General features: G+C 45.6%; 1 protein-coding gene across 2 annotated transcripts in view; it reads left to right on the forward strand.

Moving 5' to 3' along the window:
• ESRRB (estrogen related receptor beta) overlaps positions 1-22,210 on the forward strand; it is an 80,592-nt gene that overhangs the window by 35,849 nt on the left and 22,533 nt on the right. Inside the window, exons 2-3 of one of the 2 annotated variants that reach the window (XM_035540112.2) lie at positions 6,988-7,397; positions 17,461-17,577. In XM_035540112.2, coding sequence (XP_035396005.1) covers positions 6,988-7,397; positions 17,461-17,577 — 527 coding nt within the window. The remainder of the gene's footprint in view (positions 1-6,987; positions 7,398-17,460; positions 17,578-22,210) is intronic. The other variant, XM_050711351.1, reaches the window with a different exon arrangement.

Consider the following 22,210-nt stretch of genomic DNA (forward strand, 5'->3'; position numbering starts at 1 on the left):
CATGGTGCAGGCCGGGGGCCCAGTGGGTGCGAGCCTCTCGGCTCAGTGACATGGACTCTTTGCGTACGTGACCCAAAATTACACAGGCTGTTATTGCAGCTGTCATGTCTAGCCTGCCACTTGGAAAAACGTTATTTATTTCTGTCTCCTGTATCTAAAAACAAACACCTGACAAAATTTGGCTTGTTCCTGGAGCTGCGGCGAGTGTTTGAGAAGCTGATCTATCGCTTGTCACCCAGCTGTGAGTTGCGAAGCTTTCTCATATGGCCTGCAGAGGACACAAAGTCTGTGTTGTCCAAATGGCACCATGGCATGATATGCACATCTCATTTACACATGCAGTGTAAGTTTGTCATCTGGGCTAACAAATACTGATAGTAAAAATAGGCCTGTAACCAAGAAGAGGTGGTATTTTTTTTATCTCTGTTTAACCATTGGTGTTTCTGCTGATTAAAGTCTTTGGTCTTTAGTGGTTGGTCTAAAAATGTCTGTGCAGTCCAAAGTGTGGTTCTGTCACAAGCTGGGACCTGAAGTAAGCAGATTTAGACTGGCAGTCTTCTCAGTTTGAAAAAATAAAAAAGGAAGACAAGCTTGAATCCCCTGTGAGGACTCCCCAGTTGTGACCTTCAGGACTAAAGCACAGTTCCACAAGCACAGCCATAGGGCACCTGGAAGTTACAACCTGTACAGGCATGTTGCCTGCAGGGATTTTCAGTTTTATGGTATATCTTAGGACTTTAAAAGTTCAAGATTTAATTCTGTCAGGAATCCAGGTCCAGCTGTGAGAACCACCAAAAAAGACCATTTCTGACCTTTTGCATTGTTCCTTGTACCCAGAAAAAATAAGGTTTTGCCTGAGGAGGGTCTGAGAGAGTGTTCCCTTGCTCACTCCTTCCCTGAGTTCATCCTAGTCCTACAGATATACTTCAGCATTCATTCTAATGACAATTTCAGTCTTAATGTTGGAAATATCTAGCATGTTGAGTTGATGGGTGTGTGATTTTCTTAGAATATAGTGGTGGAGGGACTGGCCTCTATGGCAGAACTTCTGATGCCCGTTCCTACCTCCCGCCAGGTAACCGGAGCATAGCACCGAGATAACCTTGAGTTTCTTATTGAAGGTCATGTAATGAGGATCAACCATTAGAGAACATCAGAAGCAATGCCTCTAAACTTTCCTAGCTCCAGATCAGAATATGGAGTGCTGCTTGGAGAAGGTGCAGGGTCAGATACTTGGTTTTGCATCAGCACTGAGAGCTCCTGAGATGGAATTAAGTTACTGAATTCTGGATATCTTAGTTGATAGAGAATCCTTTTGGTGGGGGAAAGTTACCATCTATTACAGAGCTGGGTATTGTTTTATTTGTCTTGCTAAGCAGGTGTGAGAGGTGTGTCTTTTCTTCTCTTGAGTTGGGTGAAGACTTGTACATAGATAATACTAAATTCCTGTCATTTTCTTATCTAGAACTGGGGTAATGAGGTGAACATAGTTACAAATGACTATTTCTGGAAAAAAATAACCTCCAAAGAGGTTAATAAAATAGCCTTATCTGCATGGATCTGAAACTTGTAATCCTTCAGGTTTAAAAGGAAAAAAAAGAGGAGGTAATATTTACTCCCTGGATTTATAACACTAATCTTTCTCCTTTTCTGGTCCTGTCCATCTAGAGTCTTTCTCTCTCATTACTGCTATTGTTCTCAAGAGAGCATTGAACTTGAAAGCACTCCAGCTGTTGTAGAGGAGTAGCAAAAGGTGAAAGGCTAGAGAAGAATTGGAGAAACTTGTAACATTAACTCAACATCACTGCCCAAAGGAGATAACGCTGAAGGATAAACACTGTGAATGCCTAAAGCACAATCTTGATTTGGTCTAAATATGCATACCTACATCCAGGATCATAGAGATCAGAGCATGCTTGTCCGAGGGCAGTTACAGGCACACAAAGGCTAACAATGTTGTGAATGATAAACAGCAGTGGGTTTATGAAACAGGAGTAGGGCAGACAATAACCTTTCTTGATACAATTAGATAATTAGTGGGCAAAATGAAAGCAGTGGATAGACTGCCTCTGGACCATGCATGGGCTTTTGACACAAAGCTGTTCAAGATCTTATTAGGGAAATTAGATCAAATTGGTTTTGATACAAATCCTGTGAAATGAATCATGGATTAGCTGACAGAGCGTAAACAGAAGGGTTAGAGACATTCTTTATCCTTCTGCAAAGGTGGTATCCAAAAGGGCAGTGTTTCAGTTTTAAATAGTCATTTGTGGCCTGGAGGAAAAAGTAAAAGATGTGGTTCTTGAATTTACAGTTGACACACCTGAAAATATTAGAAACAAATCGGAGTAGAAAAAAGTTCTAGGCTGAAAAAAACCAACAAGTATTATTAAAAGGCCTTAGTAAAACAAGTGTCAGTTAGCAGTGTGTGGTTTAAAGGTGGTACTACTGTATGGGTCTACTTTGGAACAAGGAGAATGCAAATTTCATCTTGTGCAGAGCAAGGTGGCAAAAGCAGCTTATGTTCAGAGAGGTCCCGGTGAGACAGTGGGCATCAGGTGATGTGAGCTGGTGGGGAGCCTGATGGCTGGCCAAGCTGCTGCTTGGTCGGTAAGTCTGCCTGGCTGTGTGCTTTCCAGAGCGTCTCTCCCCGTAGCGCTGTGGCATTGCTGCAGTGTGCGATTCAGGGCACCTTGCTGCAAGAGAGACCCGGGCTGGTTGGAACAAGGCCAGAGAAGGGCCACAAAGGTGCTAAAGGGATTAGAAGGAATGACCTATGATGAGGAAAGGTGAAAAGAACGAAACATTTAGACCCTCTAAGCCTGTTACATGGGCACAGAAATAGTAACGGAGTTTTCTGTGCCAGCACGGAGGAGAGTTGGATCAAGTCTCTCTCCTTTTACATTCCTATTAAGGTAACTAGAGCTGAGCAAAATGGCTGTTCATCACTTCGAACTCTTTGCAAAAAACGTTTAGCTGCTCTTGAAGTTCAAGATGTCGTATTTCCTTGCCAGGGTACACGCTGAGTCTGTTTAAAAATCACCACAGGATCTCTGTGAGACTTGTAGAAAAGTTAGAGCTGGTGAGGTTTGATTTGGTGTGTGCTGCCCAGCTGTAGCCAACTACGCAAGCTGTACCAGAGGCCAGAAAAGAAAAACAACTTCTAGAGTGGCGGAGACACCTTAGCTATGGTCTTTCGTCTGTCTTAGTGCTAAGGGCTATTGTCTCTAAAGCATTTGTTCAAACCTATCCAGAACTTGCTATATATTACCGTCTCCTGGAGAGAAACAGGGGTGTCCTCAGCTGTAAGGATGCAGGGGATGTTGCTCTCCTTGTCTGACCACCAGACAGTCACTGTAACCACCAGCCTCCATAACTGAGGTTGTGAGTTGAGGAGTGAAATGGTCCTAGGAGACTAGTCTTGTTTGTTTGTTTGTTTGTTTGTTTGTTTTCTCCAGTGGAGGGAGACACCCCACTGAGTCTGTCTGAGGCAATCCCAGCCTCCCATAACTTGCTGGTGACAAAACAGTGCTTGTCTTCAGGTCTATCAGTCCAGAACCAAGGTTTTTTATTTATTTATTTTTAAATGTTGAAGCCTGGACCTATGACAATGGTACTGGGAACTGGTTGCAAACAACTTCTTAATAGTTCCCTGGTTTATGATGGGCTGAGGGAACAGTGCTCCTAGGTAAACTCTGCTGTGGGATCTTGTCTTACAAATGGTGATTACACTTAGGAGTATGGTAGGCAGGACTTCAAAAATACTTGTGAATCTTGGACAGTGAGTAGTTGACTGGATATATTGTACCGTACAACAATGGGAGAATTCACCCTGCTTCATGCTCCCATAACCAGACATAGCAGTAGTAGCTTTGTTTTCCTTAAACAGGTTTGACTTTGTACTTGTAAAGGGTACCACTAAGACTAGGAAGTGTACCAGGGTGAAGGTGGTTCATTTATGACTAACATGAGGAACACGAAATGTTATTCCCTAGTTGGAGTAGATAAAAGCATGGACACAGAGGACTTCTGTCACCTCTGCTTAACCTTAACTCTCTGAAGTCCTTCTGCTCCCAGTTTTCAGTATCTTGTGTAATATAGCTCAGAATTTTGTTTGTTGCCTCTTCATTTCTTCCCAGTCAGTGAATTCTGGGTGTTTTAAGAGACAGAAGCAGGGATATGAACTTCCCTGACCGAGTCTGACAGTGTAATTCACTTCCTTGTAATGCCTTTTTCACAGTGTTGTCCTCTCTCTGTCCTTATCATTGCAACTTCAACTTCTTTTACCGTGGAGTTCCTCAGTGCAGTAGAGTGTTTTATGGTGGTTTCGCCTTCTGCTTTAACCCTAACCTCAGGTTTCTGTAGCCGACGATCTTCAGGTTTTTACTACATATGCACCCCTCAGGTAGGGAAAGGTTCCAGAATTTGGTCAGCACAGCAGCTTTCAGCTTTGCTATGAGATACTAAGAACTGGTCTCATCCAGCAAAGCTTCATCTTCCTTCACACGGTCAGCTGGCGCTACACCAGCAGATCTGCACTCTGTCTAGCTGCCCTGCAGGATTGACGATGAATGCACCTGCAGCAATTATTCCTGTAACTGCTCCATGGCCTCTAGTCCAGTGTGACCCTCTGGGCAAGGCATGGGCATTCATCAACTCATCACACCGTCTCTGAGTGGGACCAAACTCTGGATTCCTCTCAAGTAACACCAGGCAAAGCAGCTCAGGAACGTGAGATGCCTGCCCATACTCTCAAGGTCAACAGTCCTGCTAAATAACAGACTTGGTTGATCGATCCCAGAGATGGGAGATGAGGTCAAACATTGAGGATGAAACAGAGAAGGGAAAATTAAGAGATACTTGGGTCAAATGAGATCATAAGGATGCAGGACTGTGAAGCTGCTGCATATCAAGCATGTACATTCATATCCACAGACACACAGAAATGATGTGTATAACATGTGCACCCCAGCCTTGCTGTATCACTGAATGCTTTGTCCTATCCCCTGATGGGTCTGACCTCTTGGCAGGAGGAGTTGCCACAAGTACCAGGTAAATAGGCTGAAACTGAAATAGAAATAGAAATTACCCACATGACCATGGTATGGTAACTTTAAACTAGCAGAGCTTCCAAGAAGAAAAGTCAAGCATCCCCAGCCAGTCAGAATTCTTTGGACATGTCATCAGGAAAATCACTTGCTTGCACGTATTTAAGTTTTCTTAAAAGCTGTTGACAAATTGTCTTGCTGGGGGGAAAATTTAACCTCTCAGGTTAATACTATTATCTATTTATAAGCATCTGAGACAGAAGAGTAGGCATGCCCTTCCCAGAAAAGAAAGGGAAGTCAATTTTCAGCGTGATAAAGGTTAACATGAATGACCCACAAAGATCTGTGTTGTGGTGTTTGATCCATGCATTAATGATGCACTTCCACTTGGAAGTGGGCGAACAATGAGACTCTGCAGATGACATTAAATTTTCAAGAAAGACTTGAAGAACTCCAGAGGATTGTAATAAAGCTGGGTACATGGACAACACAGTGGTAGATGAAGTGCATTGTCAACCACTGCAGAGGGTTGCATTTCAGAAGGCATTAATTTGATTTTTCATAGATCTTAATGGATTTGAAATTAACTGTAGCAACTCAGGAAAAGATCTGAGGACCTTAGTAAGTAACTTGCTGATACAGTCTGTGGAAGAGATGGAAACAATTTAGGTTTTAATTTGAAGAGGAAAAAAAAAGCAAACAATATAAGGAGTTATATAAGAGATGGGCTGAAAATAACATTGAAAATATGGTAACGTCACTAGGTAATTGATGGCGTGCCTTTGTCTTGACTACTGTCCAGACCTTCAGCTGGAGGAGTGATGGAGTGGTGCCAGTTTCATGCTGCTGAAGAGTTGCCTCATTGAACTCTTTGGGACCAAACAGAAATAGCCAGATTAGAGGAAGTTCAGAGATGGATGATGAAGCTGATAAGAGGTCTGCAAAATCTTCTGCGTGACAAACAGATACATAGATAATGAAGAGCTGAATGAGGAGAGCATAGCAAAAGTACATTTCCTGAGAAGGAGAATCAGGAGGTGTTAAGGGAACCTGAAAGGCTGCAAATACAGCATGCACAATAGAAGTGGGTTTTTTCCTTTGTTCATAGACTGCACAAGTAATCCCTGGAACTCATTGCCATAAGATACCATCAAAATTAGCAGAGTTCTAAAAAAAGACTGAATGTTTGTATGAGCAATAAGATTATCTATGACTACAGTAAAAAAGAAGAAGAGCTTGCAAATTTGGTAAAGATGCTGTTCTTCCATTCACTTTGGAGCATAAGACTCTAAGAAGTGAAAGTTTAAGAGAAGCTTCTCCATGTAAAAGACTTATACTAGTAGGTAGAAGAAAGATTAAGATTAAGCCGGAGGAAGCTTTTGATCAGATGATTTTCCTTCTGTTTCTGATCTCCCCTTGTAGTGATGTTAATGAAGGGAAGGAGTGAATTCAACATGAAAATAACCCAAAGTCTTCTGTATTACAAATAAAAATCCAAGCTGAGCACATCCTTCTTGCAGGGTGTGCTCGTGAACTCTTTGCTTGGAGCCAGGGTGGGGCATCCTGAACTAACCAAGCATCTTTTTCATTTGGCCTGCTACAGAGAGGCTCATTTCTTTCTGTTGTTGTGGGGATACCTGGAGTTGGTGGATTGCGCCTCATCAGCACTGATACCCCTTCCCAGCAGTGTAAACTGTGGAGAGCCTGAAGTTGTGATCTATGTGAATAGCCTTGACTTTCTCCTGGTGTGAGTTGGTGGAAAGCAGGCAGGTGTTTCATAGTGAGTTGTGATCATATCCCTGAGAAGCACCTGTGTGGGGCTGAACTGCCTGAGCCAACTGGAGTTGGACTGAGGTGGGAAAGGGAGGGCTCTCTTTTGACCACCCAGGAGCTGCGTTTAGCCAGGAGGCCACTGAGTGCCTTTGCTCTCTCTCTGCAGGCTGCTTGGCAGAATGGCCACGGAGGAGCGGCACCTCTCCTCCAGCTGCGGGTCCTTCATCAAGACCGAGCCCTCCAGCCCATCCTCTGGCATCGACGCCATCAGCCACCACAGCCCGAGCGGCTCCTCTGATGCTAGCGGTGGCTACGGCATTGCGATGGGTGGCCACCCCAATGGCCTGGACTCACCGCCCATGTTCAATGGCACAGGGATTGGCGGTGGGTCCTGCCGTAAGCGTTACGATGACTGCGCCAGTGCCATCATGGAGGATTCGCCCACCAAGTGCGAATACATGCTTAATGCGATCCCCAAGCGGCTGTGCCTGGTGTGCGGGGACATTGCTTCAGGGTACCACTACGGCGTGGCTTCCTGTGAGGCGTGCAAAGCCTTCTTCAAGAGGACTATTCAAGGTACGGTGTACCAATTTTTGTTAGTCTTACCAAGGATCAGAAATTCCTTAGGTGACTTTGAAAACCTCAGTGCATGTGTGTGTAGACAAATTGCAGTGCATTGACCTCCTTGTACAATTCACGTATGAGGTGTATGTCTGTGTCCTGACTGCTAAAGGCTTGCTGAAGATGTGCACAGGTACAGGTACAACAGTGTAGCCAAAAGTAGGAGTGCATCCAGGCAAGCTCCAATATCCAGGGATGCTTGGGTGTACTTACACAAGCAGGCTGTGTGGGAGCCTATGTGCCTAAACACACAAATACTCCCTATGTTTCCTATGCTCTCTAACTGGGGGGGAAAGAAAAAAAAAAAAAAGAAAAAAAAAAGTAAGGACAGAATAATTCACAGAAGTGTATTGGGTTTACCCAGCTGTGGTGGGTTGACTAGAGATAGGCATCCAGTGGATGAGCAGCTGTGTGAGTACTTGGCCGGGTTCAACCCACCACACCAGCACTCCCTTGACTCCTGCAAAATGAAAGAAATGCACGTGTGGGGGGAGCATTCAGTTTAGTTTTGTTCATTGACTGGGCCAGTCATGCCTGACTACATTCCGTCACTGGGGGTGTTCAGCTCGGGAATGGACAGAGCAATACAGGGTGCAGTTCAGCCCAGATCTCTACAGAATCAACTATTTCTAGCTTAATTTCTTAGGTTCCAGATGTGTTTCTTTACCGCTATCCAGCTGTAGAAATAATCACTCTGTAGTGCTCCACTGAGTTTTCCTCTTTCATTATGCCAAGTGGAAGGCATGTTCATCCCTAGGGCATTGGCATCTACTCTCGCAGAGTTTCTGTGATTTCTCATTGTTGAATCTCCTGTGATTGAACTTGTACTTCTGGCTGTTATCACAGACTCTGTCCCTTCTCCGGCACTTGAACCCACTTTCAGTGTTTCTCTTTGGCACATTCAGGTACTAAAGGAGGGACAGGGTAGTACTCTGAAAGCAAAGCTCTAGGGACTTATTATACAGGAAAATACCAAAAAACGAACCCCTCATAGGAGTGATACAGGAGCATCTCTGTGGCAGAGCAGAAGATAGGCTTAACCTGGAGAGAGAGGAGAAAAAAAAAAAAGAAAAAAAAAAAAACTAGGAAGTTTTGAAGAGTTCTCAAAAGAATTCAAAATAAAATGATGCAGAGCAACAGTAACTAGAGCCTGTATCAGCCTTGGTAATACGTCAGCTGACTTCATCTAGGAAGGGAGGCTGCTCCCCTCCAACCCCCTCGTCCCAGCACAGCCCTATTCTCCCTGTGGTTCCCTAATTGATTGTCTGTTAACGTGTAACAGACAGGGGAAGGAGCGAGTGGAGAGTTCTCTCACCCTGTCATCAGCTTGGGCTAGCAACAGAGACATCAAAATGCTTCAGTTCCCAGGAGTGGGAGAGCCCGGGGTGCTGTGCTGAGGAGGAGCAATTCCAGTTATGGAGCTGAAGGCTGAGCCTGGGAGGAAATAGCGTAGGACAAAAGTAGGGAGGAAATTGCGTAGGAAATAGAGCTGCACAGTTTGGCTGAGTCAAGGAAATGTTGCCAGGGCGGTGCTGCAGTGCATGATGTATCCAAGCACAGCCCTGGGCATGCAGGCAAAAGGGTTAAGCATCATGTACAAGAGACAATGAGGCAAAAGCATTTCCAAAAGGTATTCATTTGTCAACTGTATTACATTCAGTAGATGTGTTAACTGTCTAGCTGAAGAAATGGGAAAATCTTCATCCAGGCTGCCCAATGTCTATGTGGTGCTTGAAGATGTGCAAGTTATACAGCTGCGTTCCCTGATCATATCTTCATGTCTTCTTGTGGTTCTGGTATTTGGGAATGGTATTGACTGAAAGATTTGAGCACAGGGAGGGAGCTCCAGGTGCTTTGGGGATGTAGTAGCTAAATTTGTCATCCAGCTCTTGTGATCTTGGACCAGCCACTCCACTTCCCTGTGCTTGGGTATTGAGATCTGGAAAACCAATTACTATTACAAGAGTACTTAATCTGTTGGCTCTGTTTGGTACCTTTATTTAGCAATAGCTGCTATAAAATGGTTCCTGGATGATTAGACTATCACAGCCTTATCTTAGATATCCCTGATTGTGAGGCAGAATTTCAGGTTAAGTTCCCCTCTAAACAACAGCTCCGTTCTCCCCCACCCCCTTTCGAATGACATGGTATGTATTGTGTTTTTTTTTAGCTGCATTAACACGTGTAAAACCTACATGTCCTGAGACAGGAGGATCTTGCAGCAGTCTCTCTGCCACAGCAGTGAGAAGAACAGACACCCAAGCTGCAGACCTCTTTTGAGTTAAAGTATGGCAGAGCCTGGCAGCTCTGTCACTCACTTTCCCTTAGCCAGGTGAGGCCAGGCTGTCCTGGACACAGTGAGATCTACTGCTTATCAAGTGATGGGAAGGAGATAGGCTGAAAACCAGCAGGTACATGGCTGGTTATCTCTGAGGTCAGTACTACAGCTATGTTAGAGTTTTCCATAAGTAAGATTCCTCCAAAGAGCAGAATTTTTACCAAGACAGAATTCTCGCAGGAAAATGTTGATGATAGGCGAAAAAAAGAAGTCAGGAACATCTAAACCATTGATTCACTCCAAGCTGAACTGGAGCAGTTGGTTTTGCCAAACTAAGCCAGGATCGCACACCACATCCTAATCTGCCCCACAGGTTGAGGGGTCACGCCTGTGACATCTCTCCTGCTGTGTGACGTGACCCAAGGCAAGGATCAAGGCCTGGAAACCTGTGTCATCTCCAATTTGCAGCACTGGCAGTGCTTGAGATAAAAAGGCAAAAACCTGAGACCAGATGATAGCACACACCACTGGGCTGCAGGCCCTTCTCTCTGAACTTGTCAGTTTGTCCCCAGGGTGAACTTACTGTGCTTTGGGGAAGAGTCAGAAATTTTAAATTGACTTGAAGCATTTTCAGTCAACTAGGCTGTCCAACAAAATTTTAAACCTATTTCTCTATCAGTGTATTGCTTTGTGGGAGCTGTGCTTTGGGTCCCCATTAGATTCTAGGGGGCAGTCTGCATTTACCTCCTTGATGGCAGGTATCCTTTGTAAACACTGTGGCCACTGTGAGCATGGTGGATGGTGCAGTCCAGCCAAGATAGGAGAGAACCTGAGTTTCAGGCACCTTGAAGTGTGCTGCTCTTGGTGCTTAAGGTAGGTCTGATTTGAAACCAAGAATTTCATATTAGACAAATGAAATGGAAAAGGTCTGTTACAGGAAAGATAATGTGTTTTGGATGTTTCTCGATTAAAACTTTTTAAATTTCTATTCCATGGAAATCCTAACTAATCCTTTCATCCAAATTCAGGACAAGTGCAAAAGCTGAATTTCTTACAGGATACATATTTTTAATCTAAGTATATTCATTCTTGAAGTAGTTTGTTCAGTAGACAGAACATAATATATAAATCAAATATATTGTCATTATCTTTTGTTCATCGGTCGTTATAACTGGTGAGTAGTTGCCTTTTCTGAATATTAAACTAATAGCGGTGCTATGTAACCATATGAGCCCTTTATTATTCAACATATTCATGACTACCCTTTATCTATTTTTCATTTTTAAATAGCAAAAAATTAAGGCTTTTTCTAAAATGACCCATTAATATAAAATAAAATCTTAAAATTCAGGAAAATAAATCTGAATTGAGATTTCCCTCTCTGACCTTTGTGAATCAGCTCATTGCGTGCTTGGAACTCATACCCATACGGTGATACAGCAGAACTTGCAGGCATTTATACTGGGGAGAACTGGTTTTTGGAGAGTCAGAGAGAAGAGACATGTACCATCATTTTCTGAGCGGGCAGGTTGCATATCAGGTAAAGTGTCTGCATCTGTGGATTCCCTGCTTGAGTCTTGCAAGCTTCTTGCAGTGTAGCTCCACAGCTGCTGTGCTGAGATGCCCTTACACCAATAAGGGGCTTAAAATGTGGATAATGCAGCTCAGAAGATTTGTGGGGATTTGTAACAAAATCCATAGTCTTCTAGGGCCTCCTGGTTGTTGGTATAGTGGTCAGCGTGGATGCTGGGAAGGTGGGAGCAGCTGAGAGAGTTTGCACATCTTCCTGAGCGGAAGTGTACTCCTGTCCACAGGAGCAGAAAAGGGCCTGTGAGATGCAGGAGGAAGGTTTGCATCCCTGCAGTAGAGGCCATGGCAGTCAGGCCCTGTCCTGCCCCTCTGTCCTTCTCAGAAATGTGCCTGCTGCTTCTCAGATGGGAGTTCACAGTTGAAACACAGGAGGTGTTCTAAGCTTTCCAAAAACTTTCGCAGCATAACCAGAAGAAGCACGGTATATCTAGGATCTGGTGCCTGAGTGCTGTTTATTATCACAGCCCTAGCACTTGGAGTCAGAAAACTATCTCCAGTCCAACTCAGCTCTGTTAGTTTTGTTTAATCTTAGCCTCAGTGCATCTGCAGAGATTGCTCTGTAGAGAAGGATCTGTTCTCTGAACCTTCAGTAAATAACGATTTCTGTGTCAGAAACCCCAGTGTCTGTGCAAAAGCACATCAGGCTTAGAGAAAGATGTGTGCTGCCAGCAGAGAGCCCTGGGGCACATCTCCTGCACCCACTTGCAGACAGGAGGGATGACTTGAGTCAGGCTGTGCAAAATGTCCAAGTCCTTTCACACAGAGCAGAAGCCAGGTGTGCCACCCTGAGAAGGCAAACAGTGCTGGTGTTAGACCTGTAGCTAGCCCCATTTGTTCTCACAGTGTCAAGAGCCTTGGCCCTGTTATTTCAGTTTTAATTATATGAAGTAAAATTTTGGTTAATCTAAGCACCAGCCCAGGCTTATCTCACCTGCTTTTCCGAAGTCCCATTTTTTCTATAAGTGATATACACAGATAATAGGCTTTTTTTTTTTTTCCCCTCAAAAATGGGAGCATCCACTGATGCATGCATATACTCAGGCACCTAGGTCAGGAGCATGTTCCTGGAAGCACAGGATATACCTGCTGAAAATCAAGCCTATTGTCAAGGTGCCTAAATAGAGACTTACAGGTCCAATATTAGAATCTCTTTCCTTGAAAACTGTGGCCTAAAAAAGAACCCCTCTCACCTCACTCAGACCGTCGGAGAGATTTTCCTCTGATTTTCACAACACACCTGTCCTAACATCAGGACTCAGAGTATGACGTCTCAGCTAATTTAAGCAGAAGGTAATAGAGAATCCACTGCATGCATATTATCAGTGTTCCCCTGTCCCGGTGCAGAGGATATTGGACTGGTGCCTGCTGGGTGCCAAGGCGCTGCTGGGCTGGCTCTGCACTTGCCGTGGGCCATTTTACAGTTTTCAGGTTCCTTTTCACTGGGACACCTAAGTGACAAACTTGCCTTTGGAAGTGGAAATAAAAAGGATTCGGACAAAAGTTTGAAAAGTTTGTGGGTACTGAAATAAAAGGAGGTAATGGCTTGTTGAAAGGTCCCATACTTTCTCCTGCAGACTGTCATGTGTAGCTCTAACATGGAGGCACTATACTGACTGCTTGATGGGACTTCCCTAAACCTAGGGTATTTTGCAAGCAGTTCTTGGGGAAAAAAAAAAAAAAAAAGGATAAAAGGAAAGAAATGCATGAGCTGAGAAGGCTATGAGATGGATTTCCGTGGGAATTCCAGCTCTCAACCCTCTGGCCCTAGGGTGCCAAAGGAGAGTGGCACCACGCTGCTGGTCACAACTGCAGTGTGCTGCATCAAGTCACTGGGGTGAAAAGTGTGACTTTTTGTCTTGAGTGAATAGAACTTGGCACTTAGCAGCAGTTATCTCCAAATTTGGTCTTTTCCCTGAAATTCAAGAAAAGCTGCAGTGATGTGGCCCAGCAAAACAGAGGAAGGGAGCGGTCCGTGTGCAGCATTTCAGAGCAGGACGGAGGATGGAAGGAAGAGAGAGGAGAGGGAAAGAATGGTGAAAGGGAATGAACCAGAAAGAGAAGAACCGGGCGGAAGAATTGGTTGGTTGCTTGTTTGTTTGTTTCAGAAAGCAGAGGTTGAAAAGGTTGTAACTCTAAAGACTTTCATGGTTACTTCTGTTTGATCTCTCCTGAGTTCCCTTGTATAAGACGGAGAAGGCTTTATAGAAAGGCAGGATCAGCGAGTAATTGGGGAGCAGCTTGTGCTTTCAGTGCTATACTAATTTTGAGCTCATCTCCCCTGAGGAGCCCTGTCCATAACCTAAGCAGGAGCTGTGGGGGATGTTACCACATTCCCCAGTTCTCCTCTTCCAGACCTGCCCCTTCCGGAGAGCTACGGTGACCACGGGGTCTCTTGGATAACCAAGCTCTGGAGTGCAGTTTTCAGGTGCTCCTATTATATGTACACTGGAAATTATGTTCCAAAGTGTTTAACAGTCAAAGGTCCCCATTTTACAGAAAATAGGGTAATTTTGCAGTTCTCCAGCATAAAAAACATGATCTATCACTTTAATAGTCCTTGGCTGTTCCTTAGCATCTCTCATCTAAAGGCTTTAAAGTGCAGTTAGACCTTAATGAATCAAGACTCACGATCCCCCCAGAAGGTAGGTTTGGTGCTCATTTCATTTTGTAGATGGGAAGCCTAAGACACAGAGAGCAAGTGATTTGCCCTCCAAGGCTACTATGAAGGCTAGAACAACTCCAGACTCTGATCTTGTCACCAGCCACTTGTGTTTTTTTTCTGAAGCCATTTTTTAGGTAAATCTTGTGCAGTGGCATCAGGGAGGTCCTGGCAGGTTTTTCAGACCAAATGTAAATATTGCCTAAATCAAGGAACACTCTTCTAATAAATGACAGTTCAAAGCAAGGCCATGTCTACTAGATTATCCCATTTTCTGCCCTTTCCTTCTGGGTCACATAATCTACAACTCTGACACACAGGCTTGCCGCACATTTATACTTGTGTACAGACTTGTCTGCATGAGCCTTGTGCATGGAGATCCGTCTGCAGGGCCTGGCAGCACCCTGAGCTGCTGCAGCAAAGGGGGAGCTCTCTCTGAGCCCCCAGTGCCGGCAGCCGGGCAGGTGGTGTGACCGCCAGCCGCTGGGAGGCTGCTGGAATTTCGATGAGTTAATCTCATCGCTTTATCACAGGGCACTTACAGAAATTACAGGGAGCTGTGAGCAGCTCGCTGTGCTGGCAGCCGGCCCCAGGAACCATAAAAGAAATTGAGAGACCAGAAGAAAAAAAAAAAAAAAAAAAAAAGGAAAAAAGTCAGAGAACTTTGTTAAAGTTTTGGAGACGATAGTTTTCTTGGATGAGCTCTGCTTGGGTAATGCTGATTGTGCCTTCCCTGGTGATGTCCCTACTTCCTGCAAAAATGGGAGGTATTGCCCCCAGCTGTAGCTTTCCATCCACGCAGTGCAAGGCACCTTTGGGGGCTGGTATAAAGTCTGTTTGCTTTGGCAGCTTTGTCTTGTGCGAAGAGGCACACTGGGGCCTCTAGTATGTACCCTTGTAAAGAGGGCTGTAAGACACAGTTGCTGGTGCTGTCTTCCTTGGGACTGGGCACAGTGTGTGTGGAAGGGGTACACAAGCCTGTGCTGGATGCAAAGGCAGTATGATGTGCCCAAAGGGATGTCCCACCAGTGTTAGGTCTGTTTTTTCACCTTTGTGTACCAGCAATCCCCATGGATGTTGTGCTACGCGGTGGCCACTGCATTGCCATCTGGAAAGGGGAGCCTGCCCAGTGCCCACCGTCATCTGGCTCTGCTGCTTTAACAGGTGTGATCCCAGCACAGAAGTGGCTTTGTGAGCAGCATACTCAAGTGTGTGTATGGTACCCCGTAACTACTCTGACAGCATCGCAGTTTAGTTGTGATGTAGGCTTCGTAGACCATTCCCAGTGCTTTGTCAAGGAGAGGCATGAGGATGTTGGAGGATCTGCTGACTCAGTAGAGTGACCTTGAACTGCTGGAGAGGGCTGTCATTGCCTCCGGATGCTGTGAGGGCTTAGTGTCTTTGGTGTAGTGTCTGTGTTAGGGGGCAAATTTTTTACCTTGGGACCACCAAACATGAAATCTTATAGCTCTCCAGAACTCTGGTGCTGGCTTTGGTGCACAAAGTGGGCACTGAAACTTAGGAAAGACCTTCCAAAGTGAGCCTGTGATCAAGTTTTATCCCGGTTTATCAGGTTCGTTCCTGCTCTCTTCCTTCCTGTGTGGGGCACAGCAAGTATCAGATCATGAGGTCAGGGCCTGTGTACTCATGAGTCTGTAAGGTGCTGGAGCTCTGTGTCTAGAGCAGGAATTTGTTTATTGCCTTGAGATCAGGCCTGAATCTCAATTTCCAGCTGAGAACCTTGATACATTGCTGGCTATTGAAATTCAAGTGCTGCACAATGACAAAATTTAGTCTGAATGGAAGCAACTTGTGCAGCATTCCCTGTTCCTGCAGACAAGCTGTGTTTTGGGTGCAGAGGAGCAATGGTGAGAAATGGGATGGCTGGTCTGGAGCTGAGGGTCAAGTTGCAGGTCTTTTGACAAGGCGGGAGAAAAAAGGGGGTACAAGGTTTGTAACTACCAGGCAGACCACGTTTATGCTTTGAGAGTTGCGTTCTCCTGGGGTTTCACCCAGGAGGGGTCGAGCATAGTGAGCTAAATCAAATGGTGCTTTCTTACTTTTGAATCCGTGCCCTTTTAATTCAGATGCTCAGTGGGCTTTCTAATTACTTAGCCCCAGACACTAATCACCACCCCCAGAGTGGTACGTATTACACATTGGTCTTTATGCAGAGGAAGGGAGAGTCTTGCACAAGAGCATAGAAATCCACTGCTGAAGTAGGAACAAAAATCAAGTATCCTGTCCTGGTGCTAAACTCTGAGCTTCCCTTCTAATCTGATGGTATACGAAGTCCAAACTGTGTTCGCTCTGCTCTTACCTATGCTCCCTCCTACAGCTCTGACTGAACTCTTGAATCTCAATTTCCTGTATCTGAACCACCAAAACAACCATTCTGCTGAACTGATTGTAGAGTTTAGAAAGCCTTTTTGGAGCTGCTTGTTTTACCTAGCAGCCAGACTGCCTTAAATACATTGTCGTAGTCAATGCATCATTGTCAAGCTTAAGTTTCCAATCCTGCTCCACAGCAAACACTGAATAACCATCTTTGGAAACATCGTCTTCAAAGTGAATGGAGGATAGGGACAGCTGTTTCTGTTTGTTGTCTTCTAGGACTAAATAATCATTGGACTACACATGATTCAGTGTACTTCCAATTACGTCCTCAGATCAGACCCCTGCATCCATGTTCTGGTTATATACTTGGTTTATGATAAAATATGATGTGACCAAAACTAAATTCTGGATGCTTCTTTTCCTGTTTTGTCTTGGAGGCAGTGTTGTGAAGTGATCGTAAATGAAAGGGAATGAGGAAAGAAATGCTGATTTTTCTCTGCAAAGGGATGAGAAGCCAGGTGCGCAAGGATTCATAAAGTAAAATCAAAAAGATGTGCATAGATAGCTCGCGCTCATTTTACAAGACATCTTATCTATCTTTCTCAATCACTGCTTCCCTGCTACCTGTGGGGTGTCATGTGGCAGGAGGAAGCAAAGGAGGAAATGCTACTTCTGAGCTCCCTGGTCCCCCGAGCAAGGCAAGAAAACAGATTACATCCATCCCACAGATGTTGAACAAGACGGGCAGCAAGGGGAATGTTGCTAGTGTCTGGATTGCTCCCCCTCCCAGCCCTGGGCTCCAGGGAACAAGGCACGTTATAACTAACGCAGCACAAGGAGTGATGATGTGCTGGGAGGACACTGTGTGCCTGAAAGCCCAGCACTGAGTCAGCCCCTTGGATGGACAGGTTTCTCCCAATACTTACAGCAATATTGTTTTGTTTTGTTTCATTTTCTGAAATGTGTTTTCACAAGTAGTGGTGGGCTCTCAAAGAGCCATCACAAGCCAGCTGTGGTCTCAGTGTGTGTGTGTGTGCATGTACAAATGAGTGAGCAAACTTACAGACCGATGGTGTTGGGAATATTTGGGCACTACAGCCTGTCCCTGGATCAGTGAGGAGAACATGGGTGACCATCTCTGTGTTTGATTGCAGGGAATATTGAATACAGCTGCCCGGCCACCAATGAATGTGAGATCACGAAACGGAGGCGCAAGTCCTGTCAGGCCTGTCGCTTCATGAAATGCCTCAAAGTGGGGATGCTGAAAGAAGGTAAGACAGAGTCAGATTCAGAATCGCTGTCTGTCCTGGCAGCAACTGGATCCAGGCCTTGCAGGATCTCGTAGAATAACTACACACTTGCCCTTTCTGACTTTTCTAGGGTATCTCTTTACAAGACTTTTAAAAGAGTCAGGATCAGCAGTGACCGAGAGGGCAGTCCAGAGAGGAGAGTGGTTCTAGTCAGCACCCTTGTGCTAGGATATTACTTCCAGCATCAGAGCAAATTTGACAGATAACTAGGTATTGGCTGTGCCAGACTATTTCATTTCCTGAAGGAACCCCATGCTGGAGGGTGTTGCTCTCCTTGCCCTCCAGGTCATTTTGCAGTGTTGGGAAACAGAGGTTCTTGCTTGATCATGAGTTGGCTGGGTTTTGGAAGGGAAGGATGGAGTTAATGCAGAGCTATGGCACAGCGTGCTGCAAAGGTCTGCCCATATTCCCACTCAAGAGACTTTCTGAAGAAGGTGGTGAGCACAGGTTTGTCTGGGAGCTGTGGCTCATCTGCCCTGCATGCTCAACCTGCGTTGTGCTAAGCCTATTGATCTGTTCAGCATTCTCTGAGCAGTGTTCAGCTTCTTTCTTGTGCTGCTTTTCCTCCCTTCCCCCCTTGCCTCCCCAATCCTTGTCCATTCAAGGTGAACCACAGGGAATTCAGTGGCAATTAAACACATTCTTATGGATTGACTTTAAAGCTTTGTTTCCTTTGGGTCCCTCAGAGAGACGCAGCGAGAGGAGGAGGGGGGAGGAAGGAGAAGAGTTGCGTGTAACCCTCTGCATTGCTGTACCTGGCAGAGCACGGTTCCCTCAGTTTAGCGACAAGGAACAGCAGCTGGCTGTGGTCTGCGCAAGTCCAGCGTGCTGGAGCCAAGATGCCAGCACGCAGCGTGCTTCCAGGTCGTACCATTTTAGCAGCTGGTGATGAATTGCACGATGTCACTTGAGCGTGTTCTGCTTCACACTGGCGCTCTCTCATTTCTTGAGAGGCAAGTTGATGGCAGCCACTGTTGTTAAGAATGTAGATTAGATGTTAAACCCTGTCCCGTGCTTTGATGGATGTATAGTTTCTGTGGTTAAATAACTTCCTGCTGGAGCACAGCAGGTATCAAGGGGAGGAGATGCAGACTTCTGTAGTCTGGCCCTCCCTCACGGGGGTGTAGAGGTGATAGACAGAGGAGGGAGGCACCTGCTTTTGGAGTTAAGAGAGGGACAACTGAAAACCAGCTTCTCTGCATGTGGTAGCTTTGGGGCTGTGTTGTATCCCCTCACCCACACACCAATCCATGCTAGTGACACTGGCTTTAGTGGGAGCGCAGATTGGTAATGAGAAAGCCTGCTCATATGAATCCCATAAAACAACCCTAAAAGTATGGTGTGGCTCCAGTCACCCTGCAGAGCAGCAGCAAGGGTCCAGGCGTGCTGGCTGCCTGTGTCTGTGCTGCCCAGCGTTCACGCAGTTGAGCATCTCAGAGGTGGCAGCCGAGGGAGCAGAGCTGCAGGAGCACATTCTGGCCTGTCTGACTGCAGCCAGGGCAACCTCTGCTCCCAATTGTACGAGTGCAACGCAGTCCAGAGCAGGATCTGAACAGTGGCTTAGCCTCTAAGTTGTATGAAAACTGTTAACTCCTTGCAGACCAGAGGTAGGCTGGAAAGCAATGCAGGTTCATTGACACCATGCTGTGCCTGAACTCCTGAACCCTGGGGGATACTACCCACAGAAAACTGAAATTTGACTCTTGAGGCTGCTTTTGTGCTGAAGTGTCTTTAGTTATTCATATCTGGATTGATTGAGCGTCATTAAAGCCACTAGGGAAGGGTGGTTTGCTATTGATGTTAGTGTATCTGTGATCCTGCCCGTAATATTTAGAGTTGTGGAATATACAGTATAAAGATTTATTGATAGCAGTGGGATGCAAGAACATGTGACAATATCAAGGGAAGCAGAAGAGTCTACAATAGCAATCTGTGAACAGGAGTCTTGTGTCCTAACACTGAGTGGTCAAGTGATGTAGGACATGCTTCTTTTTCTCTTTTTCTTTTGCTCAGTTTCCCCAGCTGAGAAATAAGGGTCATACTGCTTTGCAAAATGATTGTGAAGACCGATTAGTTAACTTTAAGTGAAGCCTGGTGGAAGCACAAAGTATTAGTATACAGAATTGAATCAATACACGTCTTTAAAAGCAAAATCCAAAAAGGAAGAAAAATGGTTTCACAGTCTTTGGTCTCCACAGAGCCAGGAGTTTCTGGAAAGAACAAATCCATAATTGTTTGACTTGCTCAAAAATGCAGAGTTGACAAGGGATTTTGGATTAGAAAAGGTTCATTGGTTTTTTCCATCTCTGATCTGTCATTCTGTTAGTTCATCTACCCCTTTATTTGCCAGGGCAACAGTGTTCCCTGCTGTATGTTTCTAGTAGTTTGACCATTTTAAAAAATCCCTGATGTCTTGGCTTTCCCAGAGAGCCTACCCTGCACTCGTTAGGATAAGATGTGTCTTGATGCACAAGCTATGAGATATTTTTTTCCTTTCAGTAGTTCCCCTTCCTATTTCTCCTTACCCTTGATTTACCTCTCTTCTTCCTTGGGTTCATCCATGGCAGAAGGCTGTCAAGCTTTCTCCTGCTTGATTGCCAGGAGTTTTGGGAAAAATGGTCTTGTGGTTAAATGAGAAGTCTAGAAACTGATTCCTCTCTTGCCACGTTTCTCCTTGAGGTCCTTGTCATTGGGCTGGTAACATATTGGTAATGTTTCTGGGGAACGAAACTGTCCTTCCTCTGAGGAAGAAGAGTACGATATTCCATCAGTACCTAGTTCAGGGCTTCATGATTTCTTCTTGGTAAGAGACGTAAGATTTTTCTGGTGATTGTCCTTGTACATGATGCATGTACCACATTCTGCTTATTGGGCATGCGCTGTAAGCCTGTTTTTAGGAAGGGGGGCACCAGTATTCAGGAAGGGAGGCACCAGTATTCAAACGTGTCAAAAACCATGCAGTGATGATTTCAAGGCTCTCCCTTACTCCTGAAATGCTCAGCTGGGTTCAGTGGGAGCAGACTTAGGCCCTTCCCTGGGGAATGCACGTGAGGGTCATTAGGCATGTTCTCTCCTTGCACATGGGCTGCAGAGAGGTGGAAGGCTGGCCGTGGCCCTGCAAGGACTGGGCAGACTGCCCCTACCACAGAGGTGCAGGTTGTTCAGGCAGTGCCAAGTGAATGAGGATCAGGGCAGGAAGAGAGCCGATGGAGCAATCAATAGGTGTCTCAGATATCCAGGCCACTTTCTTTAAGAGATCTCTGATCAATGCATCGCAACGAGGGAGCTGCACGGACACCAGAGCTGTGCTGCTGTCTCAGGTTCTCCAGGCATGACGCTGCAGGGCAGGCGAGACTCGCTGGGGGAAAGCAGGCAGAAAGCTCTGCCCGCAGAGCCCAACTGGCTCAGATGCCCGAGGTGTTGGCCCATCTGGCTGCCTGTCTCTCGCTTTCCCCTTTCATCTGGAGCGTGTTGAAGTTGGAGGCTGAGATTCCTGCAGACTCCAGTTGCAGTGCCCCTGTGGAGAGGTGCTGTCCCTAGAAAACCTGCGCTCTGCTGCTCTTGGCCTCTCTGAAGTGCCACCCTGCAGGCAGAGGGAACTGAGGCATCCCCACAGCTTTGTCCAACCGGAGTGCATGGTCTCCTGTTCCGCAGAAATCAGGAAGACCTAAGCAACCTGTGTTACTGCTGTCCCCACATGGAGATGATGTTATCTACAAGGACTCGTAGGCAGTGGGGATGGCCCATGAGGGAAAGTGTCTCTGCGTCTTGCAGAGGAGAGGCATTTCTCAGAGATGGGCATCCCTGTCTTTGCTCCCAGCACTGTCTCATGCCCACAATGGCCTAAGTGTAGTTCTTCAGCACTGGACTCTACAGTGCAGGTCTAGGTCTCTCTGGCTCTCTAAGATGATGGATAGAGAAATTTCAGTGGTTTGGCAGATCTCTCTTAAAATCTCAATATACCTTGTCAGGTATGGGGAGAATATACCCTTGCCATTCACGCTCTAGCTACCCATGGCCTTTCTGTTCTACAGCAATTTGCTTGTCTTCAAGAGGTGGATGTAATTTCAGATGACACATGGCTTTTTTAAGTGGGCTCAGACATTTGATTTTGGACATTGGCTGGTTAAACATGACCTCCCAGCCTTGCCTTCCACACCTCTGCTGCCTCTCTGAAGTTGCAGTCCTGTGTGTCACCTTGCAGAACCATGGCCCAGGCAAGGACACGATGAGGACAGTGATGTTAATCCTTCCTTTTTTGTTAGTTCTGGAGTGAGAAGTGTTCTGGGGACATGAGAAGAGAGGTGGGATATAACTGGTGAGGTTCAATGGGATGTCAAGGCCCCTCGATACAGAGCTCCTCCTTGGACAGAAATGACGGATAGGCAAACAGAGGAAAGGCAATACTAGCCATAACAAAACATCAGGGTGCCATTGTAGCCCAACATCTGGAAGGCTTCTGGGCAGCTTTTAGGAGGGTAACAACTGGAGAAGTTCATGAGCATACCAACCGTTGTCTGGGCATGCGGTTCTTTACAGTTTGTGCAAGCCCTGCAGAATATTTTCTTCAATGGATTCCCACATATATTGTTTC

Source organism: Cygnus atratus, chromosome 5 (assembly GCF_013377495.2).
Source record: "Cygnus atratus isolate AKBS03 ecotype Queensland, Australia chromosome 5, CAtr_DNAZoo_HiC_assembly, whole genome shotgun sequence".
In the NCBI taxonomy this organism is placed as follows: domain Eukaryota; kingdom Metazoa; phylum Chordata; class Aves; order Anseriformes; family Anatidae; genus Cygnus; species Cygnus atratus.